This window comes from Globicephala melas, chromosome 14 (genome assembly GCF_963455315.2).
Source record: "Globicephala melas chromosome 14, mGloMel1.2, whole genome shotgun sequence".
NCBI lineage: Eukaryota > Metazoa > Chordata > Mammalia > Artiodactyla > Delphinidae > Globicephala > Globicephala melas.
The window spans coordinates 14,404,808-14,432,252 of NC_083327.1; the positions used below are offsets into that span (position 1 = coordinate 14,404,808).

Sequence of the window (27,445 nt, forward strand, 5' to 3'; positions counted from 1 at the left end):
AGAGAGAGGGACTGAGTTGGATTTGGAGCCCGGGAGAGAGTGCCTGAGCCCATCTTGTTCAGGCTGGAAAGGGAGGAACCTTAGGTGGGAGGGGACAGGCACCTGGGGTCCCTGTGGACCTTTTGAGTACGGAGTAGACCCTGAGTCCTTGAAAGCAGCCGGTGCTAACAAACTCCAGAGTACTCCACATCTCAGAGATGTCTTCAGAATCTGCAGCTGGCGTGCTGTCTGGAGCCTTTTGTCCCCAGGGAACAAGGTGCTGTCTGACAGGGAGAGACCCCTGGTGTGTGATTTCAGGAGAATCTTTACCATCCTGCTTGCCTTGACTAAAATTTCTCAAAAAGGAAGTAAAGTTTGTCACTCTTTGTGAAAAGTTCTTGGGCTCAGTTGTGAGAGCTGGAAGAATACCGAAAGAGATTTTCTAGTGAAGTCCAACCACCTCATTTCACAGAGAAGGAAATTTGGGCCTAGAGATTAAATGACTTCCCCTGAGGTCATTAATGGCAGTCAGTGCAGAGCTGAGGGTTAAGTGGAGGCCAGGTCTCCTGACTACTGAATGTATCCCTTTGTACGTTCATTCAGCCCTACATTCATTCATGCCTTGATTGACTCATGCTCGCATCAATCATTGAAAACCTGTGAAGTACCAGGCTCTCTATTAGGTGCTGTCAGGTGTATGATGGTCAGCAGAACAGGCACACACTCTGCCTTCATGGCGTAAATCAGTGCGGACACTCCACAGCCCAAAGACTTGGGTTGCAAACCATTTCATCAAGGAGAATGAAGGGCTGATGCTGGCTCGGGGGATGTTTCCATGGGACAAGGGGAAATGAGCTAGACAGAAGTAGTATATCCCTGGATGTTGGAGGGGACCATCACCGGGAGGAAGAGGTACAAAGAAAGCAGAGTTGGAAGCAGAGTTGGAAGACATGGACCTTTGTCCACGGCTGCAACTGTGTTTTCAGGTGGGTATGGGAGTGGAGGGGAAACATGTGGAAACTGTGCTCAGAGTTGTCACACTCGTTTTTAGCTGTAGAAAGGCGTGCCCATGCTTTGCTTTGTGTGACGTATGACTGCTGTAAACGTGCAATGGTCAGACCCGTGATAATGATCAAAATGCATTGTGAAGCTTCGTTGGTATAAGGGAGCTTCTGAAAGGAGCTCCGAGGTGGTTAAAGTCAGGATGTGACCATATAAAACAGAGTGAGCATCAATTCACCAGTGACTCTAATGCCAAAAAAAGCTAGTGAGGGTAAGCCTGGGCTTGCTAGGATCTTTAACTCAGTCCTGAGTCACATGGCAAGGTTTATTCCCATTTTACAGATGGAGAGACTGAAGTTAACGGACCTGATTGAGATGATACCCAGTAGATGGTGGGACCCTGAGTCAAAGTCTGGCAGGCAGGTGGCTCCAAAGCTTCTAGAGCAAAATTTCTCCACTATGGGCCCTTGGCGGAATGAAAGTACCAGGGGTGTTCCACATCCTGCAGTGTGCTGGACAGTCCCCTGTAAGAGCTGCCCGATGCAAAATGCCAGTGGTACCCCTGACAAGAAACAGCGCCGAAGGGCATTGGCAGGGGAGGGGAGGGAGGGAGTTTAGGGAAGTGGCAGGAGCATTATAAGAAATAATTAGGAGAGGCAAGAAATAGTTGGGAGTGCAAGGACAAAGTTGTAAGGGAACGTCAGGCTGGGAAGACGTGTATTGGTTTTCTAGGGCTGCCATTAACACAGTACCGAGAACTGTGGGGCTTAACAGAAATTGGTCTCACAGTTCTGGAAGCTAGAAGGCGAGATCAGGGTGTTGGCAGGCTTGGTTCCTTCTGAGGGCTGTGAGGGAGACTGTGTTCTGTGCCTCTCTCCTAACTTTTGACAGTTTGCTGGTAATCTTTGGCACTCCCCCTTGGCGTGTAGATTATGACCCTGATATCTGTCTTTAGGTACACATGGCATTCCCCTTGTGTGTGTGTGTGTGTCCTCTGTGTCTACATTTCCCCTTTTTATATTGAACTTCAGCCTACCCTATTGGCCTAATCTTAACTCGATCATTTGCAAAGATCCTATTTCCAGATAAGGTCACAGTCACAGGTACCGGGGGTTAGGACATCAGCATCTTTTAGGGGGACACAGTTCATTTCCCGTAACAGCATGCAAGTTGACAGTTGAAATAGAAGGACTAATTGATGGCATTTCCCCCCTTTAATTGGAAAGACTATGGGCGAATTTCCAAGTCAGATATGGGTATGGAATTATAGTCAATGTATACTAAGGTCCATTGCTAGAAAGGGAGATTTATCGATATCCCAAGTGAAGACCTGACCTCACTTTTTCTAGTTCATCTTAATATTTCCCAAATTTGATATTTTTTCCATTCTGTGATACTTTAAACTTGTAAATATAATCAAGGGCATGGACTCCTTTACGAAATTAGGGACTTTTTAAAATCCATGTGCATTAGGACATTTTAAATAAATATTTCATTTGATTTGAGGAAACTAAATTTTGACATCTATTTATAAAAGTATGAGGTGGTTTCCACATCGCAGGAGTGTAAGCCTAATTGAGCTTTGTTTATTTCTGTATTTTTCAATTTTTTGATCAAAAGCAGAAAAGAGCTATTGTGAAAAAACCCAACAATTCTACAGGCAGCAGTGTGAGATACTAACTCTAAAGAATGTTTCTTCTTCAGGTTTTTCATGTTTAATTTGTAAAAAGTTCTGAAATGAATTGGTTTTTTTTTTTCAGTAAAGTTAGAAATGGGTGACAGAATAGAAAAGTTCTAGATTCTTAGTGAATGTTTCATTTTTAACATAAGAGTTAGTATGGCTTAGCGATCATTATATATGAAATTTTGAAATGCAGATTTGAAAAAAACTGGATCAAGAAATTATTAGTTTAGCTGCCAACGGTTAATCTTTTTAAAATTTTCCTTCCAAACTCTAAACTCAGAAGGAGACCCTTTTAGGTTTCATCAGGTTTTCAGTAGGGACTGCTTTCAGGGGTGTTAGTTTAGCTGCAGAGTTCTTTAGAAACTTAAGTTCTCATTTAAATCACATTCCTGTATTCACTATTTTTCTGTGATCAATTTTATATTACTCTGTTTATCCATTTTGCCGAAAAGGAGCTTAGCTTTCCAGGTGAGAAATGTAGTGAAAAGTTATTTTTTCTCAGAAATGGCCAGTGCTTTTTAACATGTGAGGGAAATCCTCTACTCCTGATCATGTACAATTCTCTTTTTGGGCCCTCTTTCTTGTTGTAGCTTAACAACAAGTCGCTGAAACCTTCTGTTTGGTGTTTTTTTAGACCAATAGGATCAGTACTTACCGTTGCCAGAGTTTTGATTGGCAGTTGGTGTGGCTGGGAGAGTGGGACAGGGGAGTCAGAGGTTGGAAATGGACACCAGCTGCAACTGAGCATCTAGTTTAAAGCAGTGGTTTCCCTCTGTCCTCTGAAAAGGCTTATCTGAGTTTATCTGCCAGCACAGGCTAGTCCCCCAGGAACTGGGCTGTGGTAATTTAAGGTTAGAGTTGTTACTTCTTTTATGTTTGATTGTTTTGTTCCCAAATGCTAATGGACTGAGGAAAAGTACTTAATGGAATGTTTCCCTTCTGGACTCATGACAACTCTGCTGTAGGACTGAAAGCTGAGCTAGATGCTGGCAGAGGGGGCCCCGACCTACAATCCCAGGGACTTTTAGGCTGGTATGGCCCCTGGGAGACTCTGGAACAGTTTGATTGGTATTTCTGAGGGGACCTGACTCCTTTGGGTTGGCTCCGTAACTGGCAAAACCCCAAAGGGGGTTTCCTGGAACTGACCGCTGAGAGTGGAGTGGTGTGCATCAGGGTGTGTCTGCCTTCTTGTGGCACCTTTGTGTGCTCCCTGCCAATATTACCTCAGAGCTCCCAAAGCCGGAAAGGAAACACTGGCTGTGACTGCGGGCAGAGAGTTCTACTACATCAGGATGCATTTTCCATTTCCTACTGGTGATGGATAGCCCAGATCTGGAAATGGCTTTTTGTCACCTTGGCTCTAGTGGCTTGGGAGTGGAGGGCTAAGAGTAAGAGGTGACTTGCTGGACAGGTCAGTTCAGTGGCATTTGGTAAATGCAAATATATGTAGTTAAAGTCAGCAGCTATTGCTACACACCAATCCGATATTAAAAACAAAACAACCAACAAGGACCTACTGTACAGTGCAGGGAACTGTACTCAATATCTTGTAATAACCTATAAGGGAAAAGAATCTGCAAAAGAATAGATATAGATATATGTATATCTGAATCACATTGCTGTACACCTGAAACTAACACAACATTGTAAATCAATTATACTTCAATATAAAAAAAGGTAAATAAAAAAATACATCACCTGTATGCAACTTAAGTTGGGAAAAGAGTTTGTGATTATAATATCTGACTTAAATCAGTTTATGACCACCATCCGATTTCAAATAAGTTCAAGTGAAAACAAAACAAAATAAAACAAAGCAAAACAAAAAAACCCAAAGCAACACAGCCAACATAGATTTTGAGTTAGTTTTCCTTCTGTGGGTTGCGCAAGGAGTGGGAGTATGGTCTCCATTCATGACGTTCCTGTGTGGATTGAAGCTTCCAGGTTCTCTTCTTTAGTAATCATGTTCATCAGGATAGTTCCTTTGACTGGAAATTGGCCATTTCCATAAGCCTGGATCCCCAATTGACAGGAGGTTTGGGTTACACTGTCATTTTATGATAAACTACATACTAGCCAAAGTAGGTCTTTGGATTGAATACCTACTGGTTTATTTAATTCTGGAGTCAGTTTACATTCAACCCATGCACCTACTTCTGCCTCATCTTTGGATTATGTACCATTGGCGAGATGTCACCCAGTGCAGCACGTTGGCTACATTAGCGTAGCCTCATGGTTAAGGCGGGGCTTGGTCCAAATCCTAGTCTGCCATTGGTGAGCAACACGACCTTAGGCAAGGAGCCTCAGCCCCTTCATTTGTAAAAGTGGGACAGCAGTGGTACTTTCTGTGTAGGATCGCTGTGAGCATCGAAGGCCTGAAGTATTCCACATACAGTGCCAGGTACATAGAAAGTACGCGGTGCATTTTATCTATTAGTTCTATTGTATCGTTATTAACAGCAGCAGCAGTAGTAATAGCAGTAATAAAAACATGAAAAAAATTATAACCCTGAACTGTGCAAGATCTTTAATCATCAAAATGTTGCATACAGTACATAATGCTTACCAAGGATGCATGCTGATGTAATGTTTGGAGAATTTTTAGTAAATTCAAGTGTAAAGAGTTTTCAACTGAAAATTTGAATAAGAACGTGACAATTTGAGGCCGTTCCCCAACAAACCACTTAGAGTTCTTCTGTAATTTTTGAACACTTTATAGGGACACAGCATGCTGTGCACAGTCACTAAACCATATTTATCCACAGCCTACAAAGTGCTTACTGTGATGCAAATGGGCACTCTTCCTTTGCTATACACAGTCCATGATTGCAGAGTCCTCATCTGATGTAAGGCTTCCTAAACTTGGCAAGTAGATTTCATCCCAAATGGCAGCCCTGTCTGATGAATGGTGGCTGCTTGCAGAGCTGGGAGAGGGGTTTTGGAGCCTTGTCTGGGATCAGCTGGAAAACACCCAGTGTGGTTTTTTTGTTTGTTTGTTTGTTGTTGTTTATGACTGCATTGGGTCTTCATTGCTGCGTGCAGGCTTTCTCTAGTTGCGGCGAGCAGGGGCTGCTCTTCACTGCAGTGAGCGGGCTTCTCATTGCAGTGGCTTCTCTTGTTGTGGAGCATGGGCTCTAGGCGCGCAGGCTTCAGTAGTTGTGGCTCGCGGGCTCTAGAGCACAGGCTCAGTAGTTGTGGTGCGTGGGCTTAGCTGCTCCGTGGCATGTGGGATCTTCCCGGACCAGGGCGTGAACCCGTGTCCCCTGCACTGGCAGGTGGATTCTTAACCACTGCGCCACCAGGGAAGCCCCCCACACAGTGTGATTGATTGTTGATGTCTGCTCTGGCCCCGGAGGAGGGAAGAGCAGGGCTTATCCACATACTTGCCAGCCCTGTCTTAGACTCTGTAGTTGGACTCTGTCTTTCAAATTCATGTAACTGAATGTAGAATATTTTCAATCTGTAAGAGGGAAGAGAAATATGAGAAGTGGGTTGAATTGATGGATTATATCCTCTGCAAACATCTCACCTCGAATATGGGGTGAGGAGGTGGCAGCAGAGAAAGGGCAGGATTTCTGTGGTTAATGAAAATGAGTGATACTTCCCGGAAAAGACAGTGATTATCCTGACTGTGAAACTGAACACCGAACCTTGTTTGTTGTTGTGAAACGTAGGCAGGGTTCTTTCAAATCTGGCAGATGGGCAGGGGTGGTGGTAAAAGAGATAAGGGGCTTTGTGGAAAAAGGTAGTTGAGACAGGAGAGGGAGAAAAGCACTGGAATAGGTAGATTCGAGGATAAGCCTGCCCACTGTGCCGAGCCTTGGACATTGAAAAGTCAGGTGAACAATGAGTGTTTACCTGTGGCCAGCAATGTGGGAGGATTTTTTCTGCAGGTAATTTAATCCTTACAATCATCCTACAGACTGCAGTCTATTATACCCATTTTACAGATGAGAATATTGAGGCACAGAGTTGTTAAGTAACATGCCCAGGATCATTCAGCTCCATGAAACCAGATTCGAGCCCCTGTCTTCTGACTTTGTGTGTGGTACTTGTTTCGTGACACCACATTGCCCACCAGAAGGGCCCCTGATCGGAGATCAGTGAGGACCTGGTCATGCCGACCCAGAAAGCTGGCTGGGATAACAGTGTGTGAACTCATGCTAAGGAGGGGGGAAGGGGCTGAACTCCACTCAGCAGGTAATTTTTAGGCACAGTGTCCTCAGGGCTTGTGAAAACAATAGCTTTGCTTCTTCAGAGACTCTGATAAAAGCTATGAGGAGTATGCGTTGAGATGGAAAGCTAATATTTCATAATAATAGTAACAACTGCTGTTCACAGCATGTGCAGGAAGTACTCAGGGCTTTGCGTTTGGTATTTGTATTTCTTACAGTAACTTGGCGTGGTAGCCATTGGAAGTGGAGAGAAGAGATTTTTCTGAGCAGAGAGAGCTGGGTTCAAATGATGCCTCTGGTTCCCTAACTGGCAGGGTAGCTTAGCAAGCCTTTTTATTCCTCTGGCTCTCAGCGTCCCCATTTGTAAAGCTGTTGGAGCTTCAAGAAATGGCAGCCATCGATAATATTATGAGTTTAAGTCAGCAGTAATTCTCTGGTCTTTGGTAAATTTTCAACTTTAAATGAACTATCAAGATTTAATGAAGGAAAAAGAATTGTTCTTATAATCAGACAATAGGTCCTGCCTTCGATGGAACATGTCCCTAGGAAGACCTGAAACTGTGAAACTGACATTGTTTATTGGGATTAGTGTGAGCTAAGAGGTCACGGTCTGGTTGCAGAGGCTGGAACCCCATTGTTTTTGACTTAACAGTGTTTAAAATTTTTTTGAGCAAAGAGTTTAAAATCCTGGGAGATGTCTTTCTCACCCCTACGCATCATCTGGATTTCCCGTTCTTCTTGAGACATCTGGAGACCTTTTGATCTCCATCCTGGCATGGATCCACTGAAGCTGACTAGTGGTGGCCCCTTCATGGGCGCGTATACCCCGGGGGTCTCCACAGCCCCCCACCATTCCCACCACCTTCCCCACTCTGAGCCATTTGTTCTTGAGCTCGTGTTATTCTTTTTCTTATGTTAGAAAGTATTTCTGGGCATCCGTGTCTATCCAAAGTGGGTTAGATTGAGAGTGTATTGAGAGGGTTCTATATGTTTCAGGAAGAACGGGAGCCAGTGAGAGTTTTTCTGTGGAGGAAAAGACAGAATAGTCCCAAATGGTTATTAGGTGTTTGTTGGCTGCATTCCTTTCTGTTAACTGCCGGACTCCTGTGGGCATTTGAATAGTCGACTCTCTGTGGAAGCTAATTATTATGGGAGGTGAAAAGTGTCTATTTCCTGTCTCTGCTCTGCCAGCCTCCCAGTCAGTCTGTAATCTCAGAACTGCGGCTTGAGGTCATCATGCTCTGGAGCTTCTTTGGAAAGGTTGGAGATGAAGCTGGTCATACCCTAAGCCCAGGTTGGTCAGCAGCACCGCCGTCAGCATCTTGGGCTGCATAGTTCTCTGTCGTGGGAGGTTGCCCTGTGCGTTTCAGACAGAGAGCAGTGTGCCCAGTCTCTACCCACCCTGTCCCCGAGTTGCGACAACCAGAAATGTCTCTAGACGTTCTCCCATGTCCCCTGAGGGGTAAACTCCCTGACTGAGAACCCCAGCTCTCGTCACCAGTAGCGGAGAGGAGATGCTCACGATGTGATATAAGACTTAGATCGCAAAAACTGGAAGGAACAGAAGAGATCATTCAGTTCATCTTTCTCTTCTGCTGAGGCGTGAGCTAGTAAAGGACTAGCTGCCTCGCGTCTACACGACTTGTCCTGATTCTCCTGGAACGGTGTCCTGGGCGTCGGGAGACTTGAAATCTGGTTCTGGAGATGCCATTTAATCAGCTTTGTGTCTTTGTACAAGAAACTTTGCATTTCTGGGCCTTAGGCGTCTCATCATGTGATTGTTGTTTTCTAGTTGAGATCATTCACATACCATAACCCTTTAAATTGTTGTGTAAGTGGTTTTTCACGGATTCACTGGGTTGTGCAGCCATCACCACTAGCTCCTTTCATCAACCCCAAAAAGAAACCCGTGTCCACGAGCAGTCGCACTCCCCAGCCCCTCCTCCCCAGTCCCTGGCAACCACTAATCTACTTTCTATCTCTGGATTCGCCTGTTCTGGGCATTTCATATAAATGGAATCATACAATACGTGACCTTTCGTGTCTGGCTTCTTTCACTTAGCACGTGTTCTCAGAGTCCAGGCCTGTTGTAGAATGTATCAGCACTGTGTCTCTTGGTATGGCTGAATAATATTCTGTGTACGAATATACCACATTTTGTTTATTCATTCATCGGTCGAGGGATATTTGGGGTTGTTTCCATGTTTTGGCTACTAGGAACAATGCTGCTGTGAACATTTGTGTTGGAGTTTCTGTGTAAATGTGTTTTTGGTTCTCTTGAGTATATTCCTAGGCGAGGAATTGGTGGTTTCATATGGTAATAACTGTGTTAGCTTTGCGAGAATGGCCAGACTGTTTTGCAAAGCGGCTACTCTGTTTTACATTCCCACTAGTAATGGATGAGGTTCCAGTTTCCTCACCAACACTTGTTATTGTCTGTCTTTTTGATTATGGCCATTTTCGTGGGTATGTGGTAGAATCTCGCTATGGTTTTGATTTGCATTTCCCTACTGCCTAGTACTGTTGGTGGTGTTTCTTAAGAACTGGTTTAGATCTTTTTTATTTTTAAGAGCTCGCTTTAACTGTTTAACTTTTTTCTTTTTTTCCACACTTAGACCAGTATGACAGAATTGAGTCTTTAGGGGATGTGTGTGTGTGTGTCTATAATTAACTGAGTTAATTCCCGTATGTTCATAAGTACCTTCTATTGCCCAGTGTTCAGCCATGTTTAGGACAGAATATATGGCATGATCTTTCCCCCCAGTAGCTAATCATCTGAGTGAGAAGAAGAGCACAGAAAACAGAGCCGTAGGGAATACAGTGCTAGAACGAATGATCTATCCTGTAGGTAAGTCTCCAGGGCAGATATATTTATCTGGGTAAGGGCAAAGGAAGGCCTATTCTGAGCGAGACAGAAAGATGGCATCTCTTAAATGGGGAAGGTGGCTGTTTTTAAGGTTCTAGAAAGTGTCACTTAAATAAAAGACTCCAGTGGAAAATTGAGAGACTTTTTTTTTCCAAAATATTTTGTTTGAGCTTGGCTTGTGAACTAGAACAGATGTCATCTTTCCTGTTCTCTGTTTTATTTTTTTAATAAGTTTATTTATTTATTTATTTTTGGCTGCATTGGGTCTTCGTTGCTGCGCACGGGCTTTCTCTAGTTGCAGCGATCAGGGGCTACTCTTCGTTGCGGTGCGCGGGCTTCCCACTGCGGTGGCTTCTCGTTGCGGAGCATGGGCTCTAGGTGCGCGGGCTTCAGTAGCTGTGGCACATGGGCTCAGTAGTTGCGGCTCGCGGGCTCTAGAGCGCAGGCTCAGTAGTTGTGGCGCACGGGCTTAGTTGCTCCACGGCATGTGGGATCTTCCCGGACCAGGGCTCAAACCCATGTCCCCTGCATTGGCAGGTGGATTCTTAACCACTGCGCCACCAGGGAAGCCCCCCTGTTCTCTTTTTGTCAAAGAAATGAATTTGGCTTGTGTACCCATGCTGCCTTTTGTTGTAGACTAGATGATTCCTTTTCCACTGGCGTGCATTTCCTGTCGAGTGAGAGCATGACACATGCATGCTCTATAGTGAGTTCCATAGTGACATTTTAAAAGTGAGCTTGGTTCTAAGAGATAATTAACCGAGATGAGATGATTAATTATTCACCTTTTTAAATTCCTTTTCCATTAAAGGAGGGAAAACAGCGTCCTCCTTCTAACAAGATTAAGTCTGCATGTTAGGTTCAGAGAGTGTAGGAAAACCTCACCGGCTGCTGAGAGCTTCTGCCTTCGGGGCCTCACCTTTTGGCCTTGCATCTTGGGCCCTCTGACCCGAATCTGACCTACCTTCACAGCATTTTCTTTCACTATGCTTTAGACCACTGTATACACACACCAGGCCTTCTTTAAACCCCTGGTTTAAAACGCCTTCTGTGCGTTTTCTCATGCTGCTTTCTTTGCCTTGATTGTGCCAACCTTGCATTGAAACTGGTCAGAGTCCCCTCCCTTCTTTGAAGCCCATGCCAATAATATTTCCCAATGAAGACAGCCGTCCTTTGCCCTCCAAACTGGGAGGATGCTGTTTCCACAGCCCTCCAGGATGTGGAACTGTTTTCCTGGCACCCAGCGCATTTCACCCTTGGTTACAATTATTTTGTACCCAGGTGGTTTGCATGCCAAGTTCTAAGCTCGTTGCGGTCAGGTCCTATTCATCATCTTATCACACACTGCCCCACATGTGCTGTTAGAGAGCTTGGCATGTTGTATTTATTGAACACGTGGAGAAGAAATATTGTTTCTGTAGCTTCCACATCAAAACCAAAAGCTAATAAAAGTTGGTGACCATGCCAAGGCGGGACTGGAGCGGAGTATGTAGTGGACGAAAGTCTGATTGGAAAACAGAAAGGCTGCGAGGGCCGTGATTTATTTCGCTGCTTTGTAAATAAGTGGCGTGGAGAATCTACGTTATTAGGGATAATTTTATTACAGTATTACGTCTCTTATCCAGATATCATAATTCTAGAACCTTCATTTGGGAGGAAGCAGGGAGACCTCTGAGAGGCAGTCAGCTGTTCCCCTTCAGTGGAGCAGGGGTCAGGGAGCTGACCTCAGGGCCTCACCCAGAAGACTGGGCATGCAGTAGGCCCCTGCAGCCTTGGGCCCCCCTGAGGGATCACCAGGGGAAGCTCTGAGAAGGGACAGCCACCTTCTGAAAGCAGAAGCGGAGAATTCCAGAAGCACAGCTTTGGGCTCTGCTTGGCATAAAATAAAACAGCGGGCTCTTGTAAGTGGGCTCTGAGAATGTCCGTGCACCACATCAAAGGACAGAAATGGGCCGGAAGGATGATGCCTTGTCCAGAACAGATCAGATCGGCTTTGGCACATTTTGGTTCGATGTACCCTGCTGAACACTGCAGGAACACATGTGGTGCATTTCAGAAAGATTTCTAAAATAAAAGTAGTTTAAAACAAGATAATAATAAGTCTGTGCCTAAAGGGCCAAGTTTCAGTTATATGGAAGACCTCACCGTCCGATCCCAGGAGACAGTAACTTACTTGCTCCTAACTCTGTGCCCATGTGGCCTGCCACTTTTCCTTCTCTCTACCTTTCGATATTACAGCTGTAGATTCTTTTTCCTCATCATCTTAGGAGCCGTTTATTTTATATTCTTTTCTATATTTCTCACGCTGTGCTTCTCTTCCTTGCTTCCACATCAGCTGCAGCGTTTATCGCCCATCCCGGGCACCTTCCCCACGGAGCACCTGCCTTTGGGCTGCCCTGGCCCTGTGGGCACGCCTGTGTTACTGCCAGTTTTCTATGGAAGTTACTTGTTGACAAGCCCTGTCTCCACCCCCTTCCCCAACGACTATGCGCTGCATCACACTGGAGCCCTTGATTTGTCACTTACGTTCCCCTAGTTACTAGGGCGGCGTTTACAGCCTCGCGACGTCTCCACAAGGTCTTGTAAAACCTGTTGAGTGAACCATGCCTCCTTGACCTTTTAGAGACTTCGGGTTTTTCTTTGTGCTGCGTCTCTCTGCTCTCTCTCTAATTCCTTTTTTTCTTTTTCCAGTTTTAATATTTTTTTCACTGAAGTATAGTTGCTTTACGATGTTGTGTTAATTTCTCATTCTTTGTTAACTTCTCCACTGACTCTTTGGAGTCAAGACGGAATGCAGAAATGACATGGCTGAAGATAACGAGGAATCTGAGGTGGAGACACCAGAATTTGGAGTCACTCTTCAAGACAGACTGTCTTATCTGGGCTGCAGGAATCAGGGTCCTCTGTAGGAAGGGTGAGAGCTTGCAGAGATTCAAGCTAGCTTTGAAAGCTCCTAGGGGCGGTTGTGTGGCATCTGAACAGAATGGAGTGTCCAGCTGAATGGGAATTTTCAGCACCCAAGGCGCACTGACCGGCCTGGCTCAGTAGCCCGAGGAGGGAAGAGAAAGCTGACGGGACCGGTCCATGGGATGCGGGTGAAAAGGCCCAGACTTTCTCTGAGGCATCAGTGTGCACCCACTATGGAAATACTAATTCATTATATGATCCCCCTAAAAATGTAATTGTGAGAACAATCTGCCGTCCCCATATTATTCGTCAAATGTAAATAGATATAGTTTCTAGATCACCTCTTAGGATCTCTTCTTGCACATCTGAGAATGGACTGGCGTAGAATTGGGAAGAACATACTCCAAACACACTGTTGCAGGGCAGCACCTCCGGCCATTGATAAAAGCATGGCTTTTGGCTGCAGTCCTGTCGTTCTTGGTGGAAAATACCATCCTCAGCAGGATTTCCTCATTACTGCAGAGGATTTGGACTATTACAGCAAGTTTTGCTGGAGCAGGTTTTTCTACAAACGATCCTCTAATTAACAGGAAGCATGTGTGTGAACAGTAGTATGTAATTTTCATAGATAGTCTTGCAAAAGAGTGGCATTTTAAGTTCATATTTTATACTTGGCTGACTTTTTCCTTTAAGGAAGTAAACATGTAATCTTGACAGGGAATGTAAAAACAGAAACATCAAACCACCCACATCTTTCATTCCAGGTTTTTGCTCATGTTTTTTATGGCTTTGCATTGCCAAGTAATACAAGTTGTTTTGTTTTCATTTTTGTTTTTTTCAAAATGCAGAGTAAAAGCAATTTATGGCATGAGTTGATAGAGAAATTAGTTAAAGCCGTCTATATTGCATCAAGCAGGTGGGAAAGGAGACAAGTCAACTAACAGGTATGTGACGAGCAGCTCTTCGGAGCCACCCTGCTGAGTCCCGGGGGAACACCGATGTGCTACACACATGGTCTTCATCCGCCAGAGGCATTTACAGTTAAGTTGGGGAAAGAGGCACAGGTACTCGCAACTGCTATCAACAGCGCCAGGCTGTATATCACTAAATGGTGGTGACCCGTGGGGATAATGGGAGTTTGATGAAAAGAGGGTCTGGGAGGGCTGTGGCTGGTATAAGCCAGGGTTTCTCAGCATCAGCACTGTTGACATTCTGGGGGGCTGTCCTGTACATCACGGGGTGTTTAGCAGCATCCCTGGCCTCTGCCCACTCGATGCTAGTTGTACCTGCCAACTGTGACAACCAAAAATGCCTGCAGACGTTGACAGCTGTTTCCTGGGGGGGGAACAAAATTGTCCCAGCTGAGAACCACTGGGTAGGCATAGTTGATCGCAGTGTGGGCTTTGGGGCTGAACCTTGAAGAATAAATAGAACTTGGACAGGACCTGTGGACCATATGGAGATGATTTAGTTAACAGAAGCCATTATGTAAAGACCCAGTCAATTTCTTTTTTCCTTTTTTCTTTATTTACTTGTTTACTTATTTATTTATATATTGGAGTATAGTTAATTTATAATATCGTGTATATGTCAAGTGTACCGCAAAATGATTCAGTTATACATATATATATTCTTTTTCAGATTCTTTTCCATTATAAGTTATTAAAAGGTATTGAGTATAGTTCCCTGTGCTGTACAGTAGGTCTTTTAGTCCCAGAGGACAGCCATGGGGACACTTGTTAATTCCTCTTTACGTGCCTGACATCTGTGGTTCTCCCTGTTCCACTTTCTAGTTTGTTTTTTTCTAATTTATTTTATTGAAGTAGACTTGATTTACAATGTTGTGTTGATTTCTGCTGTACAGCACAGTGATTCAGTTACACACACACACATATATATATATATATATATACATTCTTTTTCATATTCTTTTCCATTATGGCTCATCACAGGTTACTGAATAGAGTTCCCTGTGCTACTGTAAGACCTTGTTGTTTATCCATTCCATATATAATAGTTTGCATCTACTAACCCCAGTCTCCCGGTCCTTCCCTCCCCACCACCCGCACTTTCTAGTTTTAACTCTAGCATTCTTTCCTTTTTTTTTTTTTTTTTTTTTTTTGCGGTACGCGGGCCTCACTGTTGTGGCCTCTCCCATTGCAGAGCACAGGCTCCGGAGACGCAGGCCCAGCGGCCATGGCTCACGGGCCCAGCCGCTCCGCGGCACGTGGGATCCTCCCGGACCGGGGCACGAACCCGCGTCCCCTGCATCGGCAGGTGGACTCTCAACCACTGCGCCACCAGGGGAGCCCACCTCTAGCATTCTTTTTCTCAGTCCCTGTATGCAGCAGAGATGGGAAAGTCAAAAGGGTTATTACTCTTGTGAACACACAGCAAGGGACAGTGCCTGTCTGTTCCTGGGTTTGGTGAGTCTGGCCTGGGCAGTTGAGGCGCATTCTGCTGTGACGAGCTCTGTGCAGCGTGTGCCTGAGGAGACCCCGTCCTGCCCTCATCACTTGTAGGCTGCCCTAGCCTGCCTCGCAGGATGGGAGGACGACAGGGTTGGCATGAGGATATAGCCTCGCAGAATATGTGCTAGCATGATAGCAATCATGCTCATCTCTAAAGGGAAGCCCATTTTTACCAAAGGGTATGTTCCCAGAGAGTGGATCCTGTCAATGGAAGTAATCAACAATCAATCGTAAGAACAGAAAAGAGTTTTATTTGAGCCAAACTGAGGACTAGCCGGAAGCCAGCTTCCCAGGTGACTGAGAAATTGCTCTGCAGAAGCAGGGTTTCCAGCACAGTTTATATCTTGTCAGAACAAAGAACATGAAACTAGTCAGCGTTACATTTCTTCAAGATTTCAGAAAAAGAACATTCCAGCCAGTACCTAGCAAGTCAGCATGGCCTTGGCCCCTGGGAAGGGAGCCTTATCCTCCCTTTACATCCTCCCCGGACCGGGGCACGAACCCGCGTCCCCTGCATCGGCAGGCGGACTCTCAACCACTGCGCCACCAGGGAAGCCCTTAATCTCTACTTTTAACACGGACATTCTTTACTTTTAATCAATGTGTCCTCTAATAATTAAAACAGATGTACAATGTATGTTTGATAGGCCACAGTCTATTTTAGTCAGCATAAAATTCAATGTAACTCATGGGAAAGCCAGAATGACTTCCCCATATCTCAATCTGTGAACATTTCTTTTTATCAGTCCTCTCTGCGTTACCTAGTTTTATAGTTTGGGCACTGTCAGTACTTTGACTCCCTGTAACTCCCAGCTTTCTTGGGCGCGAGCTGAAGGAAGGCAGAGGCAGGTGTGTACCCACTAAGCCTAGCACAGTGCCTGGACACCTGCTCGACCCTCAGAATGTCCTTCTAGAGTGAACAAATGAGTGACTCACTGAGGGAATGGCGTTGTACTGGGCCCAGGTGTCCTCAGTGATTGGCAGGAGAGTAAGCTTGCCAAAGAACAGAATAGCCGATGAGGTCTGTGGCCTTCGAATTAAAAGTGTAATGATAATAGTGACTGATGTGTGTTGAGCTCTTTCCCTATGTGCCGTGTACTAAGAACATTACGTCGTTTAATTTTCATCACCACCGTCTGCCCTAAATTCTGATCTGCCTTTCACCGATGAGGAAACTGAGGCTTTGATAGAAGAGGTAACTTGCCCGAGGTGACAGATCCATCCCTTGCTAGTTGTCCAAAACTAGAACACAAATCAAAATGAAGTGGCCCCTCTGGGGATCAGGCCACTGCCCTTGACATCATCATCAGATGTTCTAACTGTCATGGAAAAAGTCACAGATGAACCAGGGCCCCCCCGAGGACATCAAAGTCACAATTCCAGTACCTACCAAACTGAGATAGGAGAGGCTCTTCATCTAAAACAGAGGGGGAGAGAGAGGGAGAGAGAGGGGGAGAGAGAGAGAGAGAGAGAGAGTGTGTGTGTGAGTGTGTGTGTGTGTGTGTGAAGGCTTTCCTTAGGTAGGTTATTTTTGGAACAGTGTTAAGTGTTGGACTCACAGGCAGGTCTGTGGTCATGCTGAGCCAGCAACACAGTGATGTATTGTTAACAGAAACAAGGAAGTTAGGAGAAGGAGGTAGATTGCTAGGTTGATCTTATGACAACAAAACCTTGTTTTGTTGTTTTGTTTTAGCAGTGAAGTCTGAGGTGATGGTGGGACGTTTAAGCATACATTTCCAGAAAGGCTTTGGCGCTCTGGATTGGCCCTTGTGAAAGAGGCCAGTTTTGAAATGCACATTTTAGATGTGTCTCCATAGAGGTGACAGTTGAAGATGTGGAAGTATGTGATGTCTTCAAAGTATTAGTATCAAGAGAAAGCAGATTATGAAGGATATGCACATGGAGGATAAGCATCATTAGAATTCAAGGACAGTGATAATCATTTTTCTGGTCCCATCCATCAATAACGCAAAAGTGGTAAAAATTCTGTAGTTAAAATCCTACTCTCTTGCCTGATGTCAATTAGTTCCTGAAAACGAATTGAAAGATGTTAGATTTTTACATTAAAAAAACTCACTGGAATTTTTCATTTGAAAGATTTTTAGTAGATTAGAAAATTATGTTTCTGGGTTTTCGTAGTGACAACTTTTATAGACAACAAGCATTATTTTCAGTAACAAAATCATAATATCAAACATTTCCTAAAATCCATTTTGTGACATAGTTACCTGATAAAGTATCATCTTCACTTTGAAGGGACAAATCAGGAAAGAAGGTGTGTGTGTACGTGTGAGCATCTCTGTGTGTTTTAGTATCTGTTAGGTAGCCTACTATTGATACCATTTGTCATCATGAAAAATGTCAGCCCGTTTGAAACAGCTTTGTTTTCTTAAAAAAGAAAAATATATCTAGAATATACTTAAATTTCCAATGGTTGGATAATGTTCTAAACCTTAGAGTTAAATACTTAATAAAATCCATGCATGCAATAAGATAACTATGAAGATTACAAAAGCAGAAAATATTTGTAATACAACCGAAACATTCTACCCAAAATGTGTATGTTATTATGACAACCATATAAAGTCTGCTTCTGAACGTTGAATCCTTGGAAGGTAATATAAAAAATAATTACTTCGGGATGATATTATTATTTTTTAATTGAAAAGACGACTTAACATTATAAACATGGAAAAAAGAAGCCAATGCAAGTTGGTTAAGAAAACAGGATCCAGAGTATTTACTGGTTAAAAAAAAATATGTTAAAAGTATTTATTCAAGCTCAATAATGTTTATTTGTTTACAAACATATGGAGTGCCTAGTAACTACCAGGGGCTGTGCTAATGATATACAGACAAAAAAGCACAGTGTTTCCCATCACTGAAATTGTATTGCTTTAATTTACCACATATAATAATGATTCTTTCAAAAATTGCCCTGTAGTTCACAGTTGCTCTTTCTGACACTCTGATTCCCTAAAACTCAAGTTTCAATCTCTTGCAAGACAGCTTCTCTCACTGTTATCTTCAGCTTGGTAGCCTGGTATTTGCTTTCTAGTAAGACAGACTGAAATAGACACCAGAGACACAGCACTTTACGTGTAATCTCATGTTGAGTTAAACAGCATTTGAATGTTGCCAGTGAGCCAATGGCTTGTTGGGGTTTCTTCTACACCCCGTCCTGCTTCCCAGAAAGGAAACATATGTGGGTGTTTTAGGGGAGGCGTGTGTCCGTTTGCAGGTAAGAGAGAACCTGAGGAACGTGAACTTAGATGAACAGAGGTGTTTGGGTCTCTCCAGGTTAAGTCTGGAGACTGATTTGTCCAGGGCCTGTATTTCTGGGATCTCTTGGCCTTTTCCTGATGCTTGTTGCCTCATGGTGGAAAGGCGGCCCCTGCACCTCCAGCCCTCACACCAAGGTTCCAAGCAAGAAGAGGGAGGAAGGGCAGGGACAAAGGGCCCTGGTATTGATCCATTAGCTTCAGCAGGAGAGCAGAGCCTCGTGCAGAAGCTCCACCCATTGGACTTTGGCCCCCAGCTTAGCAGTGGGCTCTGGGTCAGTGACTTCCCAGCTGCAAGGGTGGCTGGGAACACAGGGCTTTCACTTTCTAGTCTTCACAGGAGACATAGTGAATAGCTTGGGGTAACTAGTCTATCGCCTGCCATTTACATCCTCTTTATGAGAATGTAATGCCTAGTAAGTCCAACGGTGTGGTATTAGTTAAAGAATTTGCCATGGAATGATAGATCTTCGAGGTACCCTACTCAATTGCTTGGAAGTTCGTGTGTCTTTGACCCAGAAGAGATCATCAGACCTTTCTTCCCTTTTTATTTGGAAGGAGGAGTTGTCTTCGGGCCCCCTACCCCTCCTAGTCTAGTCCAGCGCCTCCTCTGTAAGTCTTAGAAAGTTATAAGAAAATCTGTGCTCTCTGTCCTCTTTCCTCTGCCTGCCTTTGATTTTTTCCTTGTGACAGACATAAAAGGCCCTAAATCAGCCTTACATCTGCCTCAAGTCAGAAGAAAGAAAACTGTGTATTTGAAGTGTGAAAGGAGGTGAAATGAAGAACTGTTACATCCAATACCTAAAGCCTTTGAAAGTTCTATGAAGTTACTTTATATTTTTTGCAGAAGGCCACATCTAGGGCAAAGAAAGAGAACATGCTTGAATGAATGAAACAACTGAGCAGTGCCTATTACGGTTTAGCTCTTTTCTTATTTAATCCTCCCAATAAATCTGTGAAAGAAGATTCTGGGTCCATTTCACGTATTTGGAAACTAAGGCCAAAAGAGAAGCGTAGTAATATCTCCAAGGCTACTCGACTGACAGGGCCAGGGTTAAAACCAGGACAGTCTAACTCTAAAATACATACTTTTCTTTTTTTTCCAGTTTTTCTTGTTGTCTGCCATCTGTGCTTTGTCTTTTTTTTTTTTTAATTGAAATATAGCTGATTTACAATGTTGTGTTAGTTTCAGGTGTACAGCAAAGCGACTCAAGATACACATATATGTGTGTGTGTGTGTGTATATGTGTATATATATATAATATATATGTTTTCTTTTTCAGATTCTTTCCCCATATAGGTTATTACAAAATATTGAGTAGAGTTCCCTGTGCTATACAGTAGGTCCTTGCTGTTTATGTATTTTATATATAGATATATGTTATGTTACTTCATAATTTATCCCTCCCCGCCACCTTTCCCTTTCCCCTTTGGTAACCATAAGTTTTCTATGTCTGAGTCTCTTTCTGTTTTGTACATAAGTTCATTTGTATCATTTTTTTTAGATTCCACATATAAGTGATATCATAAGATATTTGTCTCTGTTTGACTTACTTCACTTAGTATGATAATCTCTAGATCCATCCATGTTGCTGCAAATGGCATTATTTCATTCTTTTTTTCTGCTTTGTCTTTACACTTGCTTTCCCACAATTGCTCTTGTTAAATCTCAGTTAGAAAAAAAAACAAGTCCTATCTTATTCAAATTGATAATGTCTTTGTTTACTAGGGACTCCCAAGGTCCCAAGGTACAGCCTCCGCTGTGTTCACCCCGGAATTCAAACATGATTAGACACGTCTGGAAGCGTCTGGAAGAATCTGGCAGGGGCTGCTTAATTACATAAGTTAACTGGCAGCCTTCTGGGAAAGAACTAATCCTACGCGGAGAGAGAGTAGAGAAGTGCAAGTTTACTTGCACTCAGTGCCTGAGAATAGGGGGTAAGTGTAAGTCAAGTGCAGTATAATTTAGTTAGCCTGGCCTCTGATCCAGTCCCTAGGGATGCCTGGAGCCAGGAGGTTGCCAGGGAAAGCTACCAGTGTCTTCACTAAGATTTGCGTGGGTCGTTGAGTGTTCACGCTACATCAGCAGATTGAGTGGCACCAGCCCAGACAGCTTATCACTGGGGCCGGTTCGTCAGGGCTTGGGGCTTCAGCGGATCTGGGTCCTGCAGGGCCCCGGAGTTGAAAGGGTAAAGGTTTATTGTTTTAGTCCATTTGGGCTGCTATAAGAAAATACCACAGACTGGGTGGCTCAAAAACAACAGGAGGGCTTCCCTGGTGGCGCAGGTTGGGAATCTGCCTGCCGATGCAGGGGACACGGGTTCGTGCCCCGGTCCAGGAAGATCCCACATGCTGCGGAGCGGCTGGGCCCGTGAGCCATGGCCGCTGAGCCTGCGCGTCCGGAGCTTGTGCTCCGCAACGGAAGAGGCTACAACCGTGAGAGGCCCGCGTACCACAAAAAAAAAAAAATCCCCTGCCCTTGTGGAATTTGTGTCCTAGTAGGACGAGGTGGACAAACAAATGTGTAAAACGACAGTATGTCAGATGCTGTGTGCTATGGTAAAATAAAGCATTGAAAGGGAATCGGGAGTTTTGGGGGAGGGAGGCTGGTCAAAGTGTAAAATCGCATAGTCAGGCAAGGCCTCACTGAGAAAGTGAGCTTTGAGCCGGAAATGAAGATCTGTGATCTAGCGTGGAGTTGGCAAACTTTTTCTGAAAAGGGCAGCTGTTAAATACTTTAGGCTTTGGGAACGGTACAGCCTCTGTTACAATGGCTCAATTATGCTAATTTCTCTAGGACGAAAGCATCCAGGGAGAACATGTAAATGAATGGATGTAGTTGTCTTCCAATGCAACTTTACTTATGGACACGGAAATTTGTATCTCATAGAATTTTTATGTCATGAAATACTATCATTCTTTTGATTTCTTTTCCCAACCACTTAAAAAGATAAAGACTATATTTGGCTGTGGGCCATAAAAACACAGTTACTGGGCTAGAATTGGCCTGTGGGCCTCCCTGCAATAGAGCCCAAGAGATTTAACGGTGTCCTTTCCCCTTAATTGCTTTGGATGACGTGTAATGGTGTACGTTTGAAAGATAAGATGGAATGCAACTCATGCTTTTGCAGATATCTGCCTGTTTTAGGTCCAACAGCTTTGCTGTTGCTTCTCAAAGAAAAGGAATGAAAATTCATCTGTTTATCCAGTGACAGATCCTCATTTCACTTATATGAAATTTATGTCTTACAGCTTTTATTTTTAGGCTCTGCTGTGCAATAATAGCTTTTATTTTCAATCTGTCATACTACAGTATTGCCGAAGACATTTTATGTAGCAATTAAGAGTTTTCCAGGTAGCATTGCATTGGGATGCAAGCTCTAGAAAAGTTGCTAAAAAGTGGCTTAACTAATTAGGGTTTTATTTGTCTAATAAGGTTTAGAGTGGGCTGCACAAGACTCGTGTGGCAGCTGTTAGATGTCATCAAGAACCCAGGTTCCTGTCATTCTGCTTGACCACTGCCATTCTTGCATATGGTGTTGGTTTTCACAATTGCCAAATGCTTTCTGCACCTCCGGGCACCACGGGTGCATTTCTGCAAGAGAGAAGGGAGAAGAGTGACCCAGTGCAAAATGGGCTTTGTCTTTTCATTCATTAGGTGGAGCCTTCCCAAGGAGCAGACGCCTCACATCTCACTGGCCAGCACTGTGTTCTGTGATCACCCGTAGCTGCAGAGGAGCTGGCTCAACAAGTTTTTATAGCTGAGCACATTGCTTTCTAAAACAAAATCAGGCTTCGGTTATTAAGAAAGAAAGGGAGATGGGCTACTGGATAAATAGCGTTATCTGCTATGGCTTCTAAGTGTGTTTGAAGAAAAAAAAACAGTCACGTGAGTTACAGGTACCGTCACCCATGGCTAAATTGACATGGGTGAAGGCCTTGACTGTCACCCCACAATTTACTTCTCTTCCACAAATTTCTCTCCCCAAACTTCTTTTGATATTGATTGCAAGGTGTGTTTTGTTTCAGAAGGGTTGAAACATAAATAAAACTCTTTGTGTCAAGGAAGTGACGGTATATGTTATTGTTATCTGAACCCTGGGTTTATGCCGGCCTGTGCAGTGCCCTTGACGGCTTCCTCTTGCCACGAGGGAAGCCCTTCCGTTACCTACGACCCTGGCTTCTCCCAGGTCCTACCTCCTGCGCTGGTCTGTCCCTGCCGCTCATCCCTGGGCTTCCACAGTTCCAGCCTCGGTCACCTGGGAAATCTCAAAACAGCCCTGCTGCCATGACTCATCTTCCTTCCTGAGGCTAATGTCACAAACATCCCCTTGAATCTTCCTTCTCTGGAGCACAATTTCTCCCCTTTGTTTATTTGGGTGACCTGCTATCGTATTAATTTTCTGTGGCCTTAGCTCTTTTTTTTTTTAATTTTTAAAAATTTTGAACATGTGCTAAATTTATTTCTAAACTTCAACAAAAGCAAAGCAAAATACGATAATTTGATTCACCTTGTCTCAAAAAAGTGAACTTTTCCCTGACACTGCATTCTGAAAGATTTTTTTAATGTGATGTCAAATAACAAATTCAACAATAATAATTAAGGCGTTATACAGCACTGTTATGTGCCAGGCAATAAATATTGTAAGCTACACATAATTTATCTGTAACCCTCACAATAATCCAATAAAGCAGGTAATACTATTATTCCCATTTTAAAGATGGAAAAACTGAGGCATAGAGAGATTAAGTAGCTTGCTCAAACTCACCCAGTAAATAAGTGGGGGAACAAGGATTTGTAGCTCTTTTTTTTTTTTTTCTTTTTAATCATCTGGCCTTTCTTCTAAGTGTAAGGAGTCAGGGAGGCCAGCAAGTGACGAAACGCTCCAAGTCCAGCTTCATGTCCTGCTGATTTATACGAAATGCCCCTGGTCTCTATGGCCATGGACTACTGCCCCCCTCCAGGTTGTTTTCTATGGGAGGCTTTCTTTCTCTCTTAAATTTCTTCTCTTTAATCTTTTGAATGTTGACACATTCACACTTTTCCAAAAGGTTTACAAATATAGAGTGAAAACTCTTGCTGTCACTTTGTCCCCATCCTCCAGTTCCCACTCACTCCCCAGGCAACCGCTTTTGTTAATTTCTTATATAAACCTTCAAGCATTTTTCTAAAAAATGAAAATACAAGTAAATACAAAAGTGTTCCTATTTTTCTCCTTTTTTTTTTTTTAATGTGCCTAGCCTACACACAGTTCTGCTTTTTTTTTTTTCCATGTATACATCTTGGAGACCTTTCCATAGCAGTGTTAACAGTACTTACAGAATTTCTCCTTTTTTCTTTTTAAGCTGCATAATATTAAAGTGATCTCTTTGAAACACAAAGCTGGTCATGCCTCTCCTGCTTTCCTCTTAAAATACAGATATAATTACTCACATTTCACTCCTCACGCTATCATCAGCCATCACCAGTATCGGTGAGGAACTGTCCTTTGCTTCCTGAGCGTTGTTAGGGTATAATGATGCATTTGAGTTTTTTCCTTAAAACAGCAACCATTTTTTCCCAGTTTTATTAAGATATAATTGACATACAACACTTGTATAAGTTTAAGGTGTACAGCATAATGATTTGATGTATGTATATATTGTGAATTGATTATCACGATTAGTTTATTAACATCCATCACCTCACGTCATTTGAATTTTAATATTCTACGATGTAACTTTCAAATATTGGCTATAAGGAGGAGGGGTGTTGAGACATGGACGCTCTTAGACTAATGGTAATGTAAATTGAGGTGGCCTTGATGAAAGACAGTTTTACCCTGAGTCCTTCAGGAGTCTGAGAAATAGCTCTGCCCTTTCACCTGGGTTTCATTCACGGGGCTTTGCCCTAAAGTAGTCTTGAGCGATACCATCAAAGATATATAAAGATGATATTATTTCTAGTGGTGAAACCTACAAGCATGCCAAGTATTCAACAATAGAGTAATAGTTAACTGCGCATCTACATGATGGAATTGCCAGGAAGATATTAAAATTCATACTTCTGAAAACTTTTCAATGACAGAGGGCGGTGGTCATGATACATTTAGTGTTCAGTGAAAGGGGCAAGGTGCAGTTTTTTACCAGGTGTGATTGTGTGAAAGGAAAGACCAGGTGAGCTGTAGGGGATTATAGTCGAGCAATAAATACCCTGTGTGTGTGTGTGTGTGTGTGTGTGTGTGTGTGTGTGTCCCCCTGTGTGTTTATGGCCAGGAGGTGGGGGGAGTGAAGAAGCTGTGTGCATGTCTTGATTCATCCTCACATCGAGCCTTTAAGTACCCACATTTTGGAGTCGTGGTGGACGTTGTATGTCTGTACATTATATATGGAAAACCAAGGTTTGACTGTGGATAAGTTTCATTTTTGATCATGCTCACGAACAGTTGAAATGTGCTGGGTATGTAGAGCTCCAAATATGGACATTAAATCCAGACCCTTTCCTCTATTTAAATTTTGGCAGTGGCCATCTGGATAGTAGGATTGTAGGTAACTTTTTGTTTGCTTTACGAAGGCCAGTGGGGACCCACTAAAGAAGGATTTTAGGGGGCTTCCCTGGTGGCGCAGTGGTTGAGAGTCCGCCTGCCGATGCAGGGGACATGGGTTCGTGCCCCGGTCCGGGAAGATCCCACACGCCGCGGAGTGGCTGGGCCCGTGAGCCATGGCCACTGAGCCTGCGCGTCCGGAGCCTGTGCTCCACAACGGGAGAGGCCGCAACAGTGAGGCCCGCGTACCGCAAAAAAAAAAAAAAAAGAAGAAGAAGAAGGATTTTAGGACAGTGACGTGATTGTCTTGATAAGAACACACACTAGGACTTGGATCAAAATAGGTGAACGCTTTCAACCTCAGGGTCGATAAACTCTACCTGGTAGAGTTGTAAGGGGAAGTTAAGTAGGATGGATGATACTTTTTTGCATACCGAAGTTACAAAATAATATATGTTCTGAAGTTCTACGAGTGAGGAGAAAAAGTTAACTTTTTCAGACGTGAGAAGTGGCTTAGTTCAAGAAATGGAGATATCATTTTCAACTTGGATTTACAACCATACAGTAATTCTCTCCTTTTACAATATTATTGCGCTTAGAAGGTGTCCTTTCTTGCCAGCCTTTTATTTCTGTCCATTACTAACTATGACATTGCATCATTAGTCATTCATAGACTTGAACCCAGTGATCAGAGACACATGTCACTGAGGCTTTTGGGGAGCAGTCGGATTGAGGTGGGGTGGAGGAGATTGGTTGGGACAATCACTCTGTGAAAGTTTGTTCTTCAGCCTTTTATTTTCTTTGTCCAGAGGTCTTTCTAGCTGCTTCACTTCTCAAAATGATTCTTTTCTTTGGCCATTATAACATTTACTTCACCACTTAAGTTTGTTGTTTTTGCAGATTTCCCAGGATCGTTCAGAAAAAGCACACTTGTTTTCTCAGGTTTTACATGCTGTGGTTAAGATACCTGAATCTTGTCACCGCATCTCAATGAGTTCATACGTACCTTCAGTGAAGAAGATTGGTAACATCTGGAAAACCTGCAGATGTGTTTGCAGCTCTTCAAGAGCATACCTGACCCCTAGTGACTGGAGAAGGAAAGATGAAACATCAGGGGAACAAGAAGGGTTAAGAAAGAGAGTTCAGAGTAGGATGGTGCTTGTTGTTTACTCTCCCCTTGGAAGTGGAGGACGTTTTACTCTTGTGAATTGATGAAAGGATGCTCTCATGACAGTGGCTACAGCTGTGGCATATCTGAAAGAGGCTGCTGAGGGGAATAAAACTGTTGCCGCTCCCAGGAATCAATGAAGTGTCGGCATCTCAGATGGGCTCTCTGTGGTTTTCAATTGGTTGGGGACAGACAGGGCTTTCGTGACTGTAAATGTCAACTGCTGGGGCTGGGAGTGGGTAGTTATGGCCCCCTGAGAACTAAGTGAATCTCCCACCTCAGACCTCGTCTGTCCCTCCCAGACCGGCGGAGTTGTGCCCCAGAATTCTTGGAGAAATCACTGTGTCAGTACTTGCTGAGACGTCTGCTGGATCACCAGGGAGTGGACAGTGTGTGCTGTCTGCAAAAATCACCTCTTTTTTTTTTAGCTCAGTGGCCTCTGACGATGAACACTCAAATCTAGTTCAAATTGGAAATATTTCCACTTGGTTTTGGAGGGGCATTTCTCCTTATGTGTTTGTCTTCTCTCTGCAGATAAAGAAGAAGCAGCAAGATGTGGTTAGATTTCTGGAAGCCAACAAGATAGAGTTTGAGGAGGTGGACATCACGATGTCAGAAGAGCAGAGGCAGTGGATGTACAAGAACATCCCCCTGGAGAAGAAGCCTGCCCAGGGCAACCCTCTGCCACCTCAGATATTTAATGGTAACCGATACTGTGGAGTAAGTATCAAATGATTGTTATCACATCATTTCTTTGTCTGATTCAAAACAGAGTCATCTGGGGCTTCCCTGGTGGCACAGTGATTGAGAGTCCGCCTGCCGATGCAGGGGACACGGGTTCGTGCCCCGGTCCAGGAAGATCCCACATGCCACGGAGCAGCTGGGCCCGTGAGCCATGGCCGCTGAGCCTGCGCGTCCGGAGCCTGTGCTCCGCAACGGGAGAGGCCACAGCAGTGAGAGGCCCGCGTACCGAAAAAAAAAAAAAAAACAGAGTCATCTGGAGTGCAGTTGGGTTTTTTTCAATGCAGACTGACCTCCTTACCTAGTACCTAGTCAGTTCCACAGGTCTAACAGAGGGTGAATTCGAGATGGTGTATGAGTCCAAGGTCACAGACTGTGCCTTCCTGTTTGCTTTGGGAAAAGGGGGTGGGAAGGGAAGCTGCGTACCTGTGTGTTTACTGTGTTCTACATTTTAAAGCGTATTTTTTTACTAATACATTTTGGGGGGCAGAGGGGAAGCGGTAATTATGCTTGAATCTTTATCTCTCTGTAGTGTAAAAAAACTGCTAATGGCTGATTATAAACCAGAGTTTCACTTTTTTATGATCATGAGCCAGCTGGATCGTTATGAACAACTAAAATACATCAGATGCCTTCCTGCTGCAGGT

General features: G+C 43.8%; 1 protein-coding gene across 1 annotated transcript in view; it reads left to right on the top strand.

Annotated features, from left to right (window-relative positions):
- The window catches only part of SH3BGRL2 (SH3 domain binding glutamate rich protein like 2), a 54,519-nt gene that overhangs the window by 3,848 nt on the left and 23,226 nt on the right, over positions 1-27,445 (top strand). The window contains exon 3 of the mRNA XM_030859354.2: positions 26,592-26,777. Within this exon, the coding sequence (XP_030715214.2) occupies positions 26,592-26,777 (186 nt within the window). The remainder of the gene's footprint in view (positions 1-26,591; positions 26,778-27,445) is intronic.